This window comes from Lathyrus oleraceus, chromosome 6, assembly GCF_024323335.1.
Source record: "Lathyrus oleraceus cultivar Zhongwan6 chromosome 6, CAAS_Psat_ZW6_1.0, whole genome shotgun sequence".
Taxonomy (NCBI): domain Eukaryota; kingdom Viridiplantae; phylum Streptophyta; class Magnoliopsida; order Fabales; family Fabaceae; genus Lathyrus; species Lathyrus oleraceus.
Window position 1 is genome coordinate 197126817 of NC_066584.1, and position 21430 is coordinate 197148246.

The 21430-nt window shown below is 38.7% G+C and overlaps 2 protein-coding genes across 2 annotated transcripts; both read left to right on the forward strand.

The window, feature by feature from the left end:
* The first annotated feature begins 2735 nt into the window (after positions 1-2735).
* Positions 2736-5912, forward strand: LOC127094738 (uncharacterized). The gene has a single exon (XM_051033528.1). It carries the CDS (start codon positions 2736-2738, stop codon positions 5910-5912), a length of 3177 nt encoding a protein of 1058 aa, XP_050889485.1.
* A 120-nt stretch (positions 5913-6032) lies between these two features.
* Positions 6033-6577, forward strand: LOC127093190 (uncharacterized). The gene is made up of 2 exons (XM_051032087.1): positions 6033-6293; positions 6371-6577. Exons 1-2 carry the CDS (start codon positions 6033-6035, stop codon positions 6560-6562), a joined length of 453 nt encoding a protein of 150 aa, XP_050888044.1. The 3' UTR covers positions 6563-6577.
* The last annotated feature ends 14853 nt before the right edge of the window (positions 6578-21430 follow it).

Consider the following 21430-nt stretch of genomic DNA (forward strand, 5'->3'; position numbering starts at 1 on the left):
AACATTGAAACAGTTTTTGTATATTTTCGTATGGTTCTATTATTCTGATCTCTTTCACAGATTGTGTAATGCTGAAACAGTTTGAGTATGTTTCAGCTTCTTGTTTGATTTTCATTTAAAATTGTAGTATCAATGTTATGATTGAACGTTTAGGGCATTTTCCGCGAGTTCCCAAGCCCAACGACAATTCCAAGATGGGATTTTCATTGGAATTTGCTGGCATGCTTAACAGAGCCTGCCTGTTCTTTTATATTAGGATTGTCGGATTTGTCGCAAGCCTGCTTAACAGAGCATGCCTGTTCTTTATGTTCATGAGTCTGCATATGGTAAGCTATTTGGTAAGCTATTTGGTCTATATTCAATCTTGAAATCGTACCCCAGAAATTTCTGTAACCACGTCTGTTGTTCAGAAGTTTGCAGTGATTGATCCATCAGGATTTTCATACTTCTTTGATCTGTTCTAGTAATAAACTTGTTTCCCAACAAGTTGTGTTTGAACTTGGCTAGTGCTTCTGTAATTGCCAATAGCTCTCTGATGTAGGCTGAATGTTTCTACATTCTAGGTGCTAATATTTTTGAAAAATAGGTTATAGGGTGTCCATTCTGAACCAACACTTCCCCCACTCAAATGCCCGATGCATCAGTCTCCAATATATGGTTATAAGAATTTTGGCAATGCCAACACGGGCTGCAATGGAATGGCATCAGTCTCCATTGCAAAACTTTCTCAATTATGCAGACACTATTATAGGTAACTATATTTTGTGGAGATGGATTTAAATAGCTTAAAGGATTAGCCAACTGAACAATTCTGATAAACAGTTATGAAGCGTCAATATGGATACAACCTTACCTAGTGGAGCAGTAACCAACCCCGTGAACGTCTAGGACATCCGAGCACCAGTGCCCAATACTTTCTTTGTAGGATTCTATTTTCCGTGCCAATCTATTTAAGCTCAATACTTTCTTTGTGTGGCATTTGCTTCTCTGTTGAAAGATGAAAACTACCTAGAAGTTATAGTAATTGTTTAATTGACTGCAATATGCTTTGATTCATACTGCGGTTGAACTTTCCTCTTCATCCATTATGAAATACTGATGCTTCAGAATTAAATTAAATTTACTTTTCAATCACCCAAACAACCAAGCTAGGGGTTGCCTTGTGTCTTTCCATATAGAACTGTTTCTTGGTAGGTTTTACACTCGCAGCCATAGTATTGCTCAGTTGTAGTTGACATCAGCTAAAATGTACATGCCTGATATGAAGCTAGAGTTTTATTGTTATAAGTTTGTAACCATTTTGATTTCCAGTAATGAGTTGATGAAACTTGAAATTTTAATCATGAAGTACTGCTTATAGCTTGTAAGTAGTTGTTTGGCAAATTGCTCTTTCATGAACTTTCTATTTCATAACCATGCTGTAGTGTTACTCTCTAAATTTGCAATAAATTTTCTGCTATTTGCAATAAATTTTCCAGATGAGGAATCGACCTCCTCAGCTCTTCATACAACACATCATTGTGGTAAGCCACATTTCCAATCTAAACTCAGGTACGGGACAGCGGATTAAAAGACATAGAAAAATTATAATTACAACACATACTCGATATAGGAAAGCATAAGGGTGATGGTATATGTTCTAAAAACAGGGAGGATATAGTAACCATTCTACATAAGTTGTTGAGTGTTAGTAACACACTAACTAGTTGCACAAGAATTTAACAAAGCAAAACACTATTGGCACTTTAATTTCTTTTTCTTTTTGTCGTTCTATCTTTTCTTTCATATCTTCTGCTATTATATTCGGGCATGCAACTACAGTTAGATACCTCACTTCCATTGCTATCATACGTAACTGCTTCATCGTTAATAAACTCATACTACAAAAGAAATTTTAAAAGACTTTCAAGAATGAATACAGGGAAAGTTAGAAGATGGGATGCATAATGAACCTCTCATGAATAAACTAATTAAAATGCCTTCACTCCAATGATATTGTTCTGGTCTGCATAATGAATCTCTCATGAATGAATACAGTGAAATACTTTACCTGCTTATATGAATTTGGGCCTTTGCCATGCCACATGAATTAAATATTCCTGCTGCACTTAAGGTCACTTCAGATGTAGTTATCCAGAAAAATTGCAGAATTTCAAGTGTACGTTAAATGAAAAATATTGTTCTAATTAAAATATGAACTCTATACCTTTCTGCCTTCAAAATTTGACAATGTAACATCATTGATGGAGAGCAACTGAGAAGCTGTTAGTGTCTGACTTTGAATGTATGCTGGTTTCCATGGAGGAAGAATATTCATAGTCTCACTATGAAGCATTAAAACTACCCAGATATTTTCTTCTGCTTCATTGCAGCAGCCTAGAAGTCTAACAAGGTCACCATGTTGAAACTTATAAATGACCTCCACTTCATTTAAAAGGGAAAGGTTTTTATTATCTTTTCAACCTTAAACAATAGTATTTAGTTTTCAGTTTGGAAATTAGAACCAAGTGTTTGTTATAATTCAGCGTTGTTCGCTAGTTTTGCTTCTGAGTTTGTAAAATTAGTTTGCTAACTGTGTTTTTAGTTGTCAATTTAGTTGTCACTAACTTAACACATTTATGATCAAAATTATGGTTTCCTCACAAGACTAGTTGTATTATTTATAAGAAACACTAGTTGTATTATACTTGTAAGTGCATCTTTTAACTACAATTCTTTTTGTTCTTTACATAGTTATGGATCGTAGTTGGATGCAAAAAAATCGCCTATCCGAGGAGTATAAGAAAGGAGTGTTAGAGTTTTTGAAATTTGCTGAAACTAATCTTCCTGAAAGTAATGGAAGATTTCACTGTCCTTGTGCTAAGTGTGTAAATATTGCACCTTTAGAGGCTCACATCGTATGGGAACACTTAGGAGTTAACGGGATTTGTCAAAATTATACAAAGTGGATATGGCATGGTGAATTGTCTGACGCGCCAAAGGCCTCTCCTAAAGAAGAGTTTGATGTAGAGATGGGTGATCGTCTAGAAGATATGATCCGTGATATTGGACAAGACTCTTTTCAACGGGCAAATATACATGATACTCTTTGCAATGACAGTAAAATCCCTTTGTATCCAAATTGTAAAAACTTCACACGACTGTCGGCTATGCTAAGATTGTTCAATTTGAAGGCGATTAATAGTTGGACAGATAAAAGCTTCACACAATTGTTAGAGTTGTTGAAGGAAATGTTACCGGAAGAAAACATGTTGCCGAACCGGGCCTATGAGGCAAAAAAGATATTATGTCCAATGGGTATAGAATATAAGAAAATACACGCATGCCCTAATGACTGCATATTGTATTGGAAAGATAATGAAGAGAAAGAAAAATGTCCCAAGTGCATGACATCACGCTATAAGAAGAAGAGTGATGATGAAGGTTGTGATGTGACCACAAAGGGTCCTCCAGCAAAGGTGTTATGGTACCTTCCAATTATTCCAAGGTTTAAGCGATTGTTTGGTAATTTAAATGATGCGAAGAATATTAGATGGCATGCAGAAGAAAGGAAGTGTGATGGAAAAATTCGGCATCCAGCCGACTCTTTGCAATGGAAGAAGGTTGATACTTTATTTCCAGACTTTGGCATTGAACCAAGAAACCTTAGGCTTGGACTTTCTACTGATGGAATGAATCCATATGGTAGTTTAAGTAGTAACCATAGTTCATGGCCCGTTCTCTTGATTATCTATAATTTATCTCCTTGGTTGTGCATGAAGAGGAAACATGTTATGTTATCTATGATGATTTCTGGACCAAAACAACCAGGAAATGACATAGATGTTTATCTAAGCCCGTTGATTGATGACTTAAGAAAGTTGTGGGATGAAGGAATTGATGTATTTGATAGTTTTTCAAATGAAACTTTCAAATTGCGGGCTATGTTATTTTGCACCATCAATGACTTTCCAGCTTATGGTAACTTGTCTGGTTATAAAGTTAAGGGGCATAAAGCATGCCCTATATGTGAAAAAGATACATGCTACCATCAATTAGAGAAAGGAAAAAAGACTGTTTACCTTGGACACCGAAGATTTCTTAATCATAATCACCCATATCGAAGATTGAAAAAGGCTTTTAATGGATATCAGGAGTATAAAGTTACCCCAAAGGCCTTAACTGGAGAAGAAGTCTATCATCGGGTGAGGAACATAAGTGTTAGTTTTGGAGAAAAACAAAAAAAGATTACAAGTAATAATATATGGAAGAAGAGTTCAGTGTTCTTTGACCTTCCATATTGGTCCAGTCTTGATGTAAGACATTGTATTGATGTAATGCATGTGGAAAAAAATGTGTGTGATAGTGTAATCGGAACACTTCTTAATATTCAAGGTAAGACCAAAGATGGTTTAAATTCTCGTTTAGATATGGTTAAGATGAAAATAAGAGAGGAGTTAGCTCCTCAACCAAGAGGTAACAAAACCTATTTGCCACCGGCGTGTCATACATTGTCAAAAGAAGAGAAAAGAAAATGTTGCCAGTGTCTACAAGGTGTGAAAGTGCCAAATGGATACTCCTCAAATGTCAAAAGTCTCGTGTCAATACAAGATCTCAAACTAATTGGTTTAAAATCTCACGATTGCCACATTTTGATGCAACAACTACTACCTGTGGCTATTCGTGGCATCTTGCCAAAAAATGTCCGACATGCCATAACTAGATTGTGCTTATTCTTTAATGATATTTGTAACAAAGTGATTGACCCTGATAAATTGGACGAGATGGAAAACGAGTCAATTATTATCTTATGTCAGTTGGAGATGTTTTTTCCTCCTTCATTTTTTGACATCATGGTTCACTTGATTGTTCATCTAGTTAGAGAGATTAGATTGTGTGGTCCTGTTTATTTAAGGTGGATGTATCCTTTTGAACGATACATGAAGATATTGAAAGGCTATGTGAAGAATTATTATCGTCCTGAAGCATCTATTGTTGAAAGGTACATCACAGAAGAAGCCATTGAATTTTGTACAGACTATTTGTCAGATGCAAAACCTGTAGGACTACCCAAGTCTCGTCATGATGGAAGATGTGACGGTAAGGGTACACGTCTAAAGGTTAAGCATATGGGCGAAGGGGAAGTTTTTCAAGCACATTTGTATATATTGAATAACACTGACGAGGTTCATCCATACTTGAGTACACATCAAACCATTGTCAAAGCTAAAAACCCTCGTATGACTGAAAAATGGGTGTTGAAAGAGCATAACAGAACATTCTCAAAATGGTTTAAAACCAAGATTATGAATGATGATAATGCTTCTGATACATTAAAGTTTCTAGCATACGAGCCTAGCTTTAATGTTTTATGTTGGAGTGGGTACGATATAAATAAGTTTTCTTTTTGTACAAAATCACAGGATGACAAGAGTACCATGCAAAATAGTGGGGTAATGATAACAGCTTCTTCAATGCACTTTTCTAGTTCAAAGGATAAAAACCCTGTCTTGGCATCCACAACTTACTTTGGCGTTATAGAAGAGATATGGGAGCTCAATTATGTTAAGTTTAAAGTTCCTATTTTTAAATGTAAATGGGTTAATAGTAACAATGGTGTGCAAACTGATGAATTAGGATTTACATTGGTGGACCTTGATAACGTAGGATATAAGGATGAACCTTTTATCATGGCAGCTCAAGCAGTACAAGTATTTTATGTAAAGGATCCCTCGAACACTAGGTGGTCTGTTGTCCTCCAAAGAAGAAACATGAATTATAGTGATGAAAATGAAGATTCAACTCTAGACATTGATCACAATACTTCTTTTTCAACACAAAGGCCTTATTTTAATGATGAAAATGAAGTTGATGATGTTTATGCCATTCGTTATGATCATCAAGAAGGGATTTTGGAGGATAATAACAAATAACCAAGAAAAACCATCTATATTTTACTAATAACTATATTTTAGTTAATAAATTGTTATTATGTTTATTATTCATTTTAATTTTAGTTTTGACTAATATTGTTTTCTCTCTAAACAGGAATTATGGATAAACCATCTAGCTCTTCACCAAAAAAAAAGAAGACTAGAGGTGTCACAGCATTGCTACGTTTCATTGCCAAACTTCCTGATGGTGAAAAATACCAAATTGATTTTGATCCTGATACCTTCCAACCCATTGGTCAGTATGCTGCAAAGTTTAAAAGTTATTTGTCATTCATTGCACGTAGCAAGGTTAGTATAAATGAAAAGCAATGGAAAAAGATAAGCGATAAGTTGAAGGACGTGATATGGGACGATATCACGGTATGCATTTTTAATTAATTATTTTAAAGTTATTATCTATAATTGCTTCAATTACTAACACTCCTTATGTTTTGAAGTGTAAGTTCACTTGCCCCACTGATAAAGAATTTAGGAAGCATTGGTTTGTTTATATGGGGGAACGATTGAAGCAATTTAAGACATTGCTCTCAAATGTCTATATATTTGGGAAAGGAGATAAGCATGGAAATACAACTCCATTTGAAAAGTATAAATTTATCAAAGAAGAAGATTGGGATTTGTTTGTCTAGACTCGACAAAAAGAAGATTTCCAAGTTAGTTAAATTTGTAGATTTATTTTTATGTTATCTAAATTGATTTGGTTTTTGACGTTTAGTTTAATGTGATTTATTTGTAATAGGAGAAAAGGCTAAAAGGAAAGACACATGCATCAAAGAATATCCACCCTCATATTTTGTCTCGTGGTGGTTATGAAAAACTTAGGGCCACCGTAATGGAAGAGAGGAGGAAAAAAGTGATTGAAGAGGCCAAAGGTGATGAAAGTTTGATGGTTGACCCTCCCGAACTAAAGCGATATGAGGCATGGTTGATGGCTCGACAGAAGCCATCGGGAAATTTTACATCTGAGGCAACAAACTTAGTAGCATCTAAGATTGTAAGTAATAAAAGATTTATTGATAAATTTAAATTTCATTCATAACTTAGTAATCATTTTACATCATTTTTATATGTATCTAAATGTTTTAGGGAGAGTTAGTGGAAAAAAATACACAAGGTACTATTGTCTTTGAAGGGCATGACGATATCTTGACTGTTGCCCTTGGAATAAATGAACACCCTGGTCGGATCCGCACTGCTCCTAGGGGTGTGGGCTTTAAGAAATTCTATGGAAAAAGTTCACGCTCCACCTTAGGAGGTGTCTCTCAAGATGACCTTCTAGCCCACCTTCAAGCCTTGGAGCAAAAAATGAATATAGATTTCCAACATAAATTACAAAAACATCTCCAACAACAAAGAACAGAGCTCCAACAACAAATGCAAAAAGAGATGCAAGAGGAGAGAGCTCAAATCCAACAAGGAATGAAACTCCTACAACAGATGCAATTGGAGCTCCGTTCCGAGAGGCCTAAAGAGATGTTTATAAAAGAGGTATGCGTAACTGGATACAATTAATCTACTAAAAATTAGAAAAAAATTAATTTAATTAATGTTCACTTGATACAGCATGTAGAATCTGTGGGTACGAGCACTAACGGAAGTTGCTCAAAGGTTATGACTACTGAAGATTTAACTAAAAAAATGGATGCTTCTGAAGATTACCTCAAAAAGATTAACAATCTCAAGGAAAATTCATTCTCTCTAGATTTGGATCATGAAACAAGTGAACTCTCAGTTTTTATTGATAGGGTGGATCTTAATGAATTAACTTCCGGTATTAAATGGCTATCCACATCTATCTTGTCTTTATGGTGCACGTAAGTATCATATTCTATTGTTAGATTTGAATCAAGGAAGGTTAAGTCTCCCTAATCAATGCTAACTTATCAACCTTCAACTCATTGATAAAAAAAAAAAAAAGAAGAAGAAGAAGAAGAAAGAGATGAATAATGGAAGATGAAAATGGGAAAATAAAGTGCATAAGATGAAATAAATGTACCAATCCATGTATGTTGACCAAATGACATTGAAAGTCAAAGTCAAACAATGAAAAATCAGAAATGAGATGAAGATTGGAGGTCAAACAATAAGCAAAATATTTTTGGCATTTTTAATATTAAAATAAACTTGAATTAAAAATAAAAGGAAGGTCAAACTTCAAAATCACTTCAAATCAACCTTGAAAGGTCCAAGTGATTTATCCTAAGTTCAACAAGCTCAAACAAAGTTTGACAAAAAATTTCAGCATTTTTAAAAGTCAGAAACTATTTTTAATCAATTAAAAATGAATAAAAATAACCTAATTGAACTAAAATCTCAAATAAATCTCAAATAAATCTCAAATCAATTAAAAAATTGATGATAATATTTTTCATAGATCCATCATCATTCAAAAAGGTTAGGAAAATATTTTTGTATTTTTTGAATATCAAAAACTATTTAAAATGAATTAAAAATAACCAGAAAAGAGAAAATTCAAAAAAATATCAAATTACAAAATAAAAAAAATTAAAAATCAAAATTAGGAACTAGAATTTATTGGGGAAGAATGCAATTGGTCCCATATTTTTTGGAATTAAAATGAAGAAGATATGAATTTTTGAAAATAATGGGAATAAAAGAAATAAAATCAGAAAATAAGAAATTCAAAAAAACAAGGAGCGTCTGATCAAGCCTCATTAATTGACGTGGCTGATCAGACGCTCCACATGCGCGCTTCCATGGTGTACCAAAGTCATCAGCGAAACACATGGCATTATTGAAAGTCATAAGAAGCAAGGGCCAGGATTAGATCTGGAAATAAGAATGGACGGCCACGATTGGATCTGGAGACCAGACGGTGGCCAGCGCCACCGTCGTCTCCGGCTAGCTCCGGTGAGAGCTCAAATTTGCAAAAGAGCAAATGTGCGCCAAAACACGCGATCCAGGCATCAATCGAAAGAGGAAGTGATGTACATCACTCCTATACCATCCACTTCCACTCTAGATTTCTATTAAGAGAGAAATCAGAGATGGAAGCTTGATGGTGTTCATCATGAACTTCATGAATTTCAACAATTGAGCATTCAAAACAATTGCCTCAATGAAGAGGACTTTAGCCAACACAAAATCCAAGCAAATAGATCAATAAATGGTGAGTTTCGAAGAAAAAACCAGTTGAAGAACAACCTGGAATTCTGGAGATTTGAGCTTGCTTCCTTGCTTCCTTGCTTCCTTTAGCCAAACAGAAGATCAATGGAGTGTGAGAGAGAGGTCTAGGAACTTTAGATCTAGAAATTCAACCTGATTTAGTTGAATTTCATATATGAGAAATTGAAGAAAATTGGAATAGTTCCTTTAGGTGTGGCTCGGTTTTCAGTTCAGCAGCATTTCAGATTGATTCATGGATGAAATTTGAATGGAGTGAGGCTCTTATTTATAGATGGAAAGGCAAGGTAAGTGTGATCAAAGTCGTGTGCATGGAATTGGATATTCATTGCATGGGATTGCATGATCATTCAAAAGGCCCAAATTCAATGCCAAATGCACTCTGAATCATAACTGAGCTGAAATGGTCGTGGAATTGGCAATGCACAAGCTTGTATAATGAGTTCCAACATGTTATGCATAATCATGCCTAAAACTTCTCCTCTTCGAAAATGCAATTTTCCAAATCCAAACATGAGCATGTGAGTAATGGTTGGAAAGGTTTTGATGTAAGGAACAATTGTTATGTTGGGCAAAAATCCATTTGAAGTGTGGAAATTGGTGAAATTTGAGTTTAAAGTGCAAGGTGCAAAACATGTAAAGGCAAGGTTTCCAAATTTGGCCAATGTTCAAGCCCCTCTGTTTTGATGATGCAAACTTCAAATGAAAAAACCTCCAACATAAAAGTTATAGATCTTTTCAATACAATCAAAATGGACTTACATTTTGCATCATTTAGATTTTTGATAAAAGAGTTATGGGCACTTGAAGTTGGACTTTTTTGCCTTTCAATGCATTTGGTCCAAAGTGACCTATAATGTTTTGCATTATCATATGTATTTACTTTGAGATTTTGAAATTTTGTTCAACATAACATTTGAAGTAGACATCTTAAGCTTTCTAATGCATTTAATTCCATCTCAAAATCATAATAAATGAATGAGTTATGTCCTTGGGAAGTTGACCCAAAATTAGGGTTTCAGTCTAAATGACCTATAATGTCTTGGAATGGGAGATGACCTTCCAAGCTTCAAATAAATTTTTGATGAACATGAAAATTGTTCATATTGTCCTTAAGAACATTTTTTATTTTGGTATCATCTCCATTTGACAAACACATAAGAAGTTAGGTCTCAGTGCATTTCAAAATAATCAAATGAATTGATTGATCAACTTCTCAAGTCCATGACTCATATCTTGATGAATTGATGATTGAGGACACTCAAATAAGTTCAAATATGCATGAAATGATGAATTAAAGAACTTCCCTTGATTGTATTTGATCATGGGCCGAGGTTGCTTCAAGAGTAAGGCATTATGGTGCACAGATGAATTAGGGTTTCTTTGGGGAACAAACCTCAAACCCTTTGACTTGCCTTGATCAAGATGATGAATTAAGATGCTAGGGAGGCATATTTGATGGAGGAGATCTTTGGGAACCATTACCATGCTTTCTATCATCTTCATTTGGCCATACCTCTGTATCAATGATCTCCTTGAAACTCTTGACCTTGTGATTGCTCAAGCTACCAACAAAAGATGTTAGTGACATATTTTTGTGCTTTTGGTTAGTAAACAAAGTAAGAAAAGCAATAATATACAATTCAAGCATGCTTGGTGATCTCAAACCACTCACAAGAGGTCCCACCCAAAGGCAAAAGGAACCAAGATGCTTATGATCCTTGAGGCAATGCAAATGCAATGTTATAATGTCATGAGGGATCTTTAGGGTCAAAATTGGGGTCTTACAGATGCCCCTATTTAAGGTCATTCTAGCCGGAGAAGTGAAGGTTAAAATCTTCGTTTCGACGAGGTAGAATGGGCTTAAATAATAACAAAGAGACGAATTTTGGTCCCTAAGAGACCTCATGATGCAGATATATACATGCAAATGGTAAAACTCTATGGGGATATGTGTCCACAAATGCAAAGATCAGGAGGAAATTGACAATTCCTATGAATAATTCATTTTATGGGGCAGAGACTCTACCGGGGAGTAAAGGCATGAAAACGCGTGAGTAGGTCACGACTTGAAACTTTCTGAGAGGCACAGAGAGAATCCATGAAATAAATTAATGGAAAGACTCGAGCTGACTCGAAGATGCACGTATTGGGGAATATGCCAATACAGCAAAGTTATCCATAACGGATACCTCGGATAAAAATCCGGACTCAGGTGGGGATGTCCACTAAGGAGTCAGCTGAGGAAATAACAAATGAGGTATTACCGGTTACTGGGTAATAAGCTCAAAAAGAGATCATGTGATCCCACCGGTATAAGGGTGAGGGAAGAACATGCTCCGTGAGAATGATTATCTAAGACCGGTATAAGGGTGAGAGATATCAATCAACCAAATCATCTGAGGAAGACCTAAAAGGTATATTTCAACTCAGGAAAGTCTGACTCCACAGGGGACAAAAAAAAAGTCATAATAGGGAGCAGAAAGAGGGAACACCAGGGATGCCGGTTATTGGGCATATAATAGGTGACCAACCAAAGCGTGAATTGGGGAATATTCCCAAGACACTCATCATCCAAAAGAGGGCTAAAAGAAAACTCGATTATGGGATGGACATTCGATTCCACAAAGGGATACAAATCTTACTCAACTGAGGAAGAACAAAAGGCTTCGACCAAAGAGTGCATGAGATATATTATCTATTACCGTCAGAACATAGATAATATACTCGCATGGAAGATTATCCACAATCGGCTACTGGGTTAATAAAGGATAAACCGACTGAGAGAGAAAGGCATCGGGATACCGAAACTAGGTATATAATGATGACCATTCAAGGGGAGCAACAAACATTACCGGCAACCGGTATATGAAAGATGACTTGCTGGGGATAAACTGCCTAATCAGAGCAATTATCCAAAAGAATGAGGGAATATCAACACCGAATATTGGATAATGATAACCGTCAAGGAGGGGATTACATCTACCGGATACTGGGTAGAAAACCACGGAAGAGTAACCGTCATCGATTAGGATGAACAAAAGGTTAACTCTGCAAGGGGATGAACAGGGTTTACAACTACCGGTATAAAGGTAGAAAACCACAGACTCCGCCTGGGATAAGATGAATGATTACTAATTACTGAGCAATTATTCATTTATACCATAGTGAAGCGCAGGAAATAGTCACAAAAGGCCAATCTAGGATCAAACTAAAGAGGCAAGCTGAATCAAAACTCGTCCCAGTGAGGCTATAACTCAATAGGGAAACCCATCCCAATATATGTTGGGAAGGAACAGAAATAACCATCATCCACGAGGATATAACTCGGTGGGGAATATGGAAGGAAAGATAAACACTTTCTGCTTAAGAGGCTGACTCTACATGGGGAGATCAGACACCAACATCTGCTTGGGAAATGTATTACCCACTAGCAAGGGATAACAAACAAAGATATATGGCAAAGAATGCAATCATGAATATCTGAATGTTTGAAAACTATATGCACGCATGCCTGGTTTATGTATGATGAATGCTGACAAACAGACATTTCTAACACAAACAACTCCAAAGGATAAGTACACAAACATCCGGTACTACATATCAAGAGAGAAAGCCAGGTTCATCGGAGAGTATCCAATCTGATGAGGGCAAGTGATACCGGGAAGCAAAGATCTCCGCAGGGGAATGAACATCAGTCATTCCAGCTGGGGGCAGGAGTTATTGCACAGATAAAAATTCGCCGCATAAGCAACTCTATTGGGGAACCAATCCAAGGAGGAAAGGGAACTTATGTGGGGAACAAACACCCAATAGGAAGCTTCCAAGATCACCACTAAATACCGTACTACCAAATATCTCATCTGCTGAGGAGGAAAGAGGGATGAATATCTTATCACACACTGTGCTTGGCAGAAAAACCTCAAAAGGCTCTGGTAGGAAGAGGATACAAATATGCCAGGAATATGAACAAATGTTTTACCCTGTTGGGGGTCATACCATCCTTGGGAGAGCACTGAAGATCTCTTAAGTATCCTTATGTCATTGTGAATGTTCATTTTGTTTAAAAACAAATTTATGAAAAATTCGACTATTTAAAACAATGATACTTTTTTCAATGAAAACATGCAAAACCTTTGTTGGATAGAAATAAATAAGAGTGCAAATAATTGGATAAAGGCTCAAATTTATTTGATGGGATGGTAGTTTGCGGATGGCAAGACTCCATAGATCTTTACAAATTGGAAAATGGTGATATATATTGGAAAAAGGCTACATTGAACATAATGACCATTTCTCCACCAATTCTGAATCCGATGTATTTGAAGCTTTGGTTGATGACGAATGAGCAAGAATCTCTGACGGATGATAGTTGTAGAACAAAGTCTTGTCAGGATGCAGTTACTTGCCAAATCCCTAATTCTTGCCTAGATTGCCCCAGGATGAGGTACTCAATCTAGCGGGATACATATATTCATTTTTTTATGTCTCTAACTTTTGCCTGGATCGCCCTTTCGGGTTTTCAATCCACCGAGACGCTCATTTTTGCTTAAGCCTCCCTTTCGGGTTTTCAACTTAGCGAGCTATTCTATTTTTATTTTAGGCGAAGTATTTCTTGACTGCATCTGAATTCACAAGACGAGTGAAATCCTCCCCATCCATAGTTGTAAGTATCAAAGCATCGCCTGAAAAGGCTCTCTTAACAACATATGGACCTTCATAGTTTGGAGTCCACATGCCCCTGGAATCGGGCGCGAAAGACAATACTTTCTTGAGCACAAGGTCACCCTCTCGGAAAACACGAGGCTTGACCTTCTTGTCAAAAGCTTTCTTCATCCTTTGCTGATATAATTGACCATGGCACATGGCAGTCAATCTCTTTTCTTCTATCAAATTCAGCTGGTCATAACGACTCTGAACCCATTCAGCATCAGTCAACTTGGCTTCCATCAAGACTCTCATTGATGGGATTTCCACCTCTACTGGGAGTACAACCTCCATGCCATAAACAAGAGAGAAAGGGGTTGCCCCTATTGAAGTGCGGATAGATTTACGATATCCGTGTAAAGCAAATGGCAGTATCTCATGCCAATCTTTGTACGTGACAACCATCCTTTGGATAATCTTCTTGATATTCTTATTAGCAGCTTCAACATCCCCATTCATCTTGGGTCTGTAAGGAAAGGAATTATGATGCGCAATCTTGAACTCACTACACAGTTCTTTCATCATTTTGTTGTTCAGGTTAGATCCACTATCAGTAATGATCTTATCTGGCACACCATATAGGCATATGAGTTGATTCTTGATAAACTTCATGACTACCTGCCTAGTCACATTTGCATATGATGCCGCTTCAACCCACTTGGTGAAGTAATCAATTGCTACGAGAATAAATTTGTGTCCATTAGACGCTTTTGGCTCTATCATGCCAATCATGTCAATTCCCCACATGGAGAAAGGCCATGGTGATGAAATCACATTCAGAAGTGTCAGGGGAATATGAATCTTATCCGTATAAATCTGACACTTATGGCATTTCTTCACATATTTGCAGCAGTCAGACTCCATTGTCAGCCAATAGTAGCCTGCTCTCAATATCTTTCTAGCCATGGCATGTCCATTAGAATGAGTACCAAATGAACCCTCATGGACCTCAGTCATCAACAGGTCTACTTCATGTCTATCCACGCATCTGAGCAGAACCATGTCAAAATTTCTCTTATAAAGCACATCACCATTGAGGTAGAAACTTCCTGATAATCTCCTCAGAGTTTTCCTATCCTTCACAGATGCCCCAGGCGGGTAAATCTGTCTCTGAAGGAAACACTTGATGTCATAATACCATGGCTTATCATCCTTCACTTCTTCAACCGCAAACACATGGGCTGGTCTGTCCAAGCGCATCATAGTGATATTGGGAACTTCATTCCAAAATCTAACCACAATCATTGAAGCAAGTGTAGCGAGAGCGTCTGCCATCCGATTCTCATCTCGAGGAATATGATGGAAGTCAACCTCAGTAAAGAACGTTGAAATCCTCCTTGCATAATCCCTATATGGAATAAGGCCGGGCTGATTCGTCTCCCATTCACCCTTAATCTGATTAACAACGAGGGCCGAATCACCATAAACATCAAGATGCTTGATCCTTAGATCAATGCACTCCTCCAATCCCATAATACAGGCCTCATACTCAGCCATATTATTCGTGCATTTGAAAGTTAGCCTTGCTGTAAAAGGAATATGTGTGCCCTGAGGAGTAATAATCACTGCCCCAATACCATTTCCATATTGATTTACAACGCCATCAAACACCATACTCCATCTGGAACCAGGCTCTGGCCCTTCATCGAGCGTAGGCTCATCGTAATCTTTCGTTTTCAAATACAGAATCTCCTCATCTGGGAAGTCATACTGAACTGACTGATAATCCTCAATCGGCTGATGTGCCAAGTGGTCAGCCAAGATACTACCTTTGATAGCTTTCTGAGCTCGATACTCAATATCATACTCAGATAACAACATCTGCCAACAGGAAATCCTCCATGTTAAAGCAGGCTTCTCGAAGATATACTTGATTGGATCCATTCTGGATATTAACCAAGTCGTATGATTTAACATATACTGGCGTAGGCGCTTAGCAGCCCAAGTCAAAGCGCAACATGTTTTCTCAAGCATTGAGTATCGAGACTCACAATCAGTGAACTTCTTGCTCAAGTAGTAAATAGCGTATTCTTTCTTTCCTGATTCGTCTTGCTGACCAAGGACACAACCCATTAAGTCTTCAAGAACAGTCAGATACATAATCAATGGGCTTCCTTCCACGGGCGGAGACAGGATCAGAGGCTCAGACAAATACTCTTTAATACTGTCGAAAGCTTTCTGGCAATCCTCGGTCCAATCATGGGACTGATCTTTCTGGAGGAGCTTGAATATCGGCGCACATGTGGTAGTCATGTGGGATGTGAATCTGGAAATATAGTTCAAGCAGCCAAGAAAACCTCGGACTTGCTTCTCAGTTTTGGGCGCAAGCATCTCTTGTATTGCTTTGACCTTTGCAAGATCAACTTCAATACCTCTTTCACTGACAATAAAGCCCAATAACTTGCCGGAACGGACTCCAAATGTACACTTGTTAGGATTCAGACGGAGCTTATACTTTCTCAAACGTTGAAAAAGCTTCAACAAGTGTTCTACATGTTCAACTTCCGTTCTTGACTTAGCGATCATATCGTCAACATATACCTCGATCTCCTTGTGCATCATATCATGAAACAAGGTGGTCATAGCTCGTTGATACGTGGCTCCGGCGTTCTTCAAACCGAAGGGCATCACTCGATAACAGAATGTTCCCCAAGGTGTGATGAATGTTGTCTTCTCCATATCCTCGGGTGCCATCTTAATCTGATTATATCCGGAAAATCCATCCATAAATAAGAAGACATTGAATTTAGCTGTATTATCTACCAACATATCAATGTGTGGTAGAGGGAAATCATCTTTCGAACTAGCTTTATTCAGGTCTCTATAATCCACACACATCCGGACTTTTCCGTCTTTCTTAGGCACATTCACAATATTGGCCACCTATTGAGGATACGTAGAAGTCACCAGAAACTCCACATCAATTTGCTTCTGAACTTCCTCTTTGATCTTTACTGCCATATCAGGATGAGTTCTTCTGAGCTTCTGCTTCACAGGCACGCACTCAGGTTTCAAAGGTAGGAAATGTTGCACAATATCTGTATCTAGACCAGGCATGTCTTCATATGACCAGGCAAAGACATCAACATATTCTCGTAGCAATTCAATCAACCCCTTCTTAACAGACGCTTCCAGGAGTGCCCCAATCTTCACTTCTCGCACACAATCTTCAGACCCCAAGTTGACTGTTTCCAGATTCTCAAGATGTGGCTGAATGATCTTCTCTTCATGCTCAAGTAGACGGGTAATCTCGTCAGGAATCTTTTCAACATCATCTTCTTCCGCTTCAAATACAGGGAATTCAAAGTTGGGAGATGGTGTTGGGTCATTATGTTCAATGGGTTTGATCAACCTGCATAATGGTTTTGGATATAAAGAACTTTAGAAATCAAACAAGGCAAATCATTATGCAGATGAAAAGATTGATTTTATTCTATTTTTGAGGTTTTGTGTGATCACCAATCTCATGCAAAAGTCAAAAGGGAAAACAATTGGAAAAACAAACATTTAACATGAATCTATTGAATGAAAATATCATTGTATTTATGCGCCAACAATGTCATCACTCCTCCTTTTGGCATGGGAGGAGGGTTTTTAAACACAATGAACATTACTTTGACTTATGGATAACTATTGGAATATCCACAGCGACCCAATTATTGCAGATCCCCCAAGGGATGATGAAGTTGCCAGAATCCTCTTCGTCCTCTTCTAAGATGGCAGCAACCTCCATGTCCTGACCAGTGTGGATGAAACCTCCACTCTTGAACAGCCCATGCATATTAGAAACCCCAGATGAATAACCTATTCCATCCCAGGACTTGTTGTCTTCTAGCTCAATCATTTTCCCTAATCCAGCGGTTGCACCACGCTCAATGGCCAACTTTGCATCTTTATAGGAAGCAAATGAAGGATTTCTCTTCTCAATAGGTTCAGCAATAGATAAAACTTGGAAAGGAGTTCCAACTTCATCCTCAGCATCTATATATGAGAAGGAAGACAAATGGCTAACCAGGAGAGCCTTTTCTCCCCCTACCACCACCAGCTTCTTATTCTTCACAAATTTCAGTTTCTGGTGTAGGGTGGATGTCACGGCGCCTGCCTCGTGAATCCATGGTCTGCCTAGGAGACAACTATACGATGGGTGAATGTCCATAACCTGGAGGGTAATCTGGAAATCACTTAGTCCGATTTTGACTGGAAGATCAACCTCACCAATCACAGTTTTGCGAGACCCATCGAAAGCCTTCACAACTACTCCACTCTGCCTCATGGGAAGCCCTTGATATGACAACTTCGTAAGAGTGGTTTTTGGCAATACATTCAATGATGACCCAGTGTCCACCAATACATTGGACATGGCGTCATCTTTGCAACCCATAGATATATGCAATGCCAAGTTGTGGTCTCTTCCCTCCTCGGGGAGATCAGAATCACAAAAACTCAAGTTGTTACAAGCAGTGATGTTTGCAACAATGCTATCGAATTGTTCTATCGTGACATCTTGATCCACATATGCCACATCCAACACCTTTTGCAGAGCCTCTCGGTGTGGTTCTGAATTCAAAAGCAATGATAACACAGATATTTTGGATGGCGTTTGTAGAAGCTGGTCTACAACGTTGTACTCTCTTCTCTTGATGAGCCTCAACATCTCATCACAGTCTTCTTTCGTATGGCCACTCGGGCCAGTAGCAACGGGAGTTCTCAACGTAGAGGAGGGCTTAACAACAAGTGCCAGATTCGGGGTGCTCACAGCATTCCCAATCGGGCGTTCAACAGAATCAGCATCAACACTTCCTCGAGCATCAACTTAAGGCTTTGGCGGTGCTGAAAATACATGACCACTATGGGTCAAACCGCTAACATCAGCAATATTAACAACAAATGAAGATGGCAAGGACACCTCTTTCCCATTTTCCACTGCCACAACGTTGTAGCGATAGGGGACCGCCTTTTTAGAAGAGTATGGTACTGGTCTGGCCGGTTTAATGATGAGAGCAGGAGAAGCCTTCTGCTTGCTACCATCATACTTGATGACAACAGGCTCAGGTATCCGGAACATCGGGGAAATCACGTTGACCTCATCAGCATCTTCATCAACATTTCTGTTTTGAAGGATCTCAATAACTCCTTCATCTAGCATTTCTTGAACATTTTTGCGTACCTAGCGACAACCTCTTTGATTAACAGAACAAACTCGGCATCTATCGTGGTCATGCTCATAATGACTATAATCACATAGCAAACGATGTATCTCGACCAGAGATTGTCGAATATGACTGACGTATTTGACTTTGTATTTTCCAGGGCAACCCTGGACCATGTTGACAGATTTCCCATGCTCGGGCAATGGGTTCTTCTTCATGTTAGGACTTACATCCTCGAAACACAGAATGCCACACCTCACAAGGTCTTGAACTTTGGTCTTCAAAGGGTAGCAATTCTCCACGTCGTGGCCGGGAGCACCAGAATGGTATACACAGTGTAATCCGGGCTTATACCACCACTGGGGGTTAGTAGGTATAGCCGGTGGGTCTCGCGGAGTAATCAACTTCCTCTCTATCAAAGAGGGATATAACTCTGCATACGTCATCGGAATAGGATCGATGGTGACCCTTTTCCTCTCGTAACTCGTGCTGGTTTGATTACTGTTTCGAGGCTGGTAGGCCTGCTGTTGTTGATATTGCGAATGTGGTGGGTGTTGATTGTTGTTATGTTGCTGGTACTGCTGATTATATCTGAAGACGGGTGCTATATGAGCCACCTGGTGCTGGTTACCGGCGGGACACACGGTCTTCCTCCTCACAGAGGGTCTTCTTGGTTTCATATAGGAGGTCACAGGATGTGCCTCTCCATCTTTCTTTTTCGCAAACGCCCCATAATGTTTGGCAGAAGAGCCTTCTTCTCTTGTCAGACGCCCTTCCCTAACCCCTTCTTCTAGACGCATCCCCATATTCACCATCTCGGTGAAGTCAAAAGGAGCGCTAGCAATCATCCGCTCATAATAAAAAGAACTCAAGGTCTTCAAAAATATCTTAGTCATCTCTTTCTTTTCTAGCGGGGGCACGATCTGTGCTGCTACCTCTCGCCATCTCTGGGCGTATTCTTTGAATGTTTCCTTGTCCTTTTGGGACATGGCCCTCAATTGATCCCTATCTGGAGCCATATCCACATTTTACTTGTATTGCTTCACGAAGGCCTCGCCAAGATCGTTGAAGGATCGGATGTTCGCACTGTCTAGACCCATGTACCAACGCAGAGCAGCACCGGATAAACTGTCCTGAAAGTAGTGGATGAGCAGTTGGCCATTGTCGGTCTGAGTCGACATTTTCCTGGCATACATGACCAGGTGGCTGAGAGGGCAAGTATTTCCCTTGTATTTTTCAAAGTCAGGGACCTTGAATTTCACAGGGATCTTCACATTAGGTACCAAGAAGAGTTCGGCAGCAGACTTTCCAAAAAGATCCTTTCCTCTAAGAGTTTTCAATTCATTGTGAAGCTCAAGAAATTGATCGTTCATAGCGTCCATCTTCTCATAGACATCTGGGCCCTCAGACGGCTCAGAATAATAGATGGTGTCGTCTACTCTGGGCAGAGTATGCACGACAGAAGGAGGAACAGCAAGGACCGGGCTAGATGCCGGCATAGAAGCAAAGGTGGGAGCAGGACCCTCGGGCATGAAATTGGGAGGCATCCCCCACGGGAATCCGGATGGCATTGCCGTTGGAGCAAAGTGTGCACTGGCTGCGGGCACAGTCGAAGAGACAATCTCAGAGATGACTGTCCTCTGGGGAGGAGTTGAAGGTGTCGGAGAAGACTGGCTCTGGGCAGCCACGAATGACTCCATGAAGGCACTTAATCTGGCCACTTCCTCCTTCAGCTCGCGGTTCTCTTGTTCCAAATGATCCATCAGTCTTGAAATGTTGGCTCTGGTGTAGTACCGGTGAGTCAACTTGTCTTCAAAATATATGAAGAACACAGAGTTAGACCACAGGACAAGAAGCCGGGAACAAAACCTGCTTATGCACATGATGCATGCAATGCTTGTGCACATGATTTGTTTTTTTCTTCTTTTTATTTCAAAGGAACTTTAGGGTTCTATTTGCAAAGTTTGGAAGTATTAAACATTTATCACATATGGAAATATCTCATCAAATAATATCTGGAAACATTTTTACACTAAAGAAGTACAGTTTTGGTAACCAAATATAATACAAGAGAGAAGGGAAATAAACATCTTATGGATCTCTAGAAGCAATTGTCCAAAGCTCTGGACACAGGAAGATAAGATGCACGAAGCCTCTTCACCTCCCTCTCGTAGGTGTAGCACCTCAAATTTGCCCCCCTCATTCATGTATTCATTTTTAGGTCATTTAACATTTCATATTGCATTTCATCATGTCAATCAGAATTAGCTCCAAGAAGTTTGAATATCACCTAAGACACTTTGTGGGTTCTATCTGGGTGATCAGTCAACACAAGGGAATGACTTGAGTTACTTCCAACATGTTCAAATGGGGTCTATTCATTATTCAAAACGCTAATCTTGAAGGAGAAAAAGTCTGTTCCTGAGCTGTCATGCTCGCTAGGCGAGCAGCGTGGTTCGCCTAGCGAGTCTGAACTGTCATGCTCGCTAGGCGAGC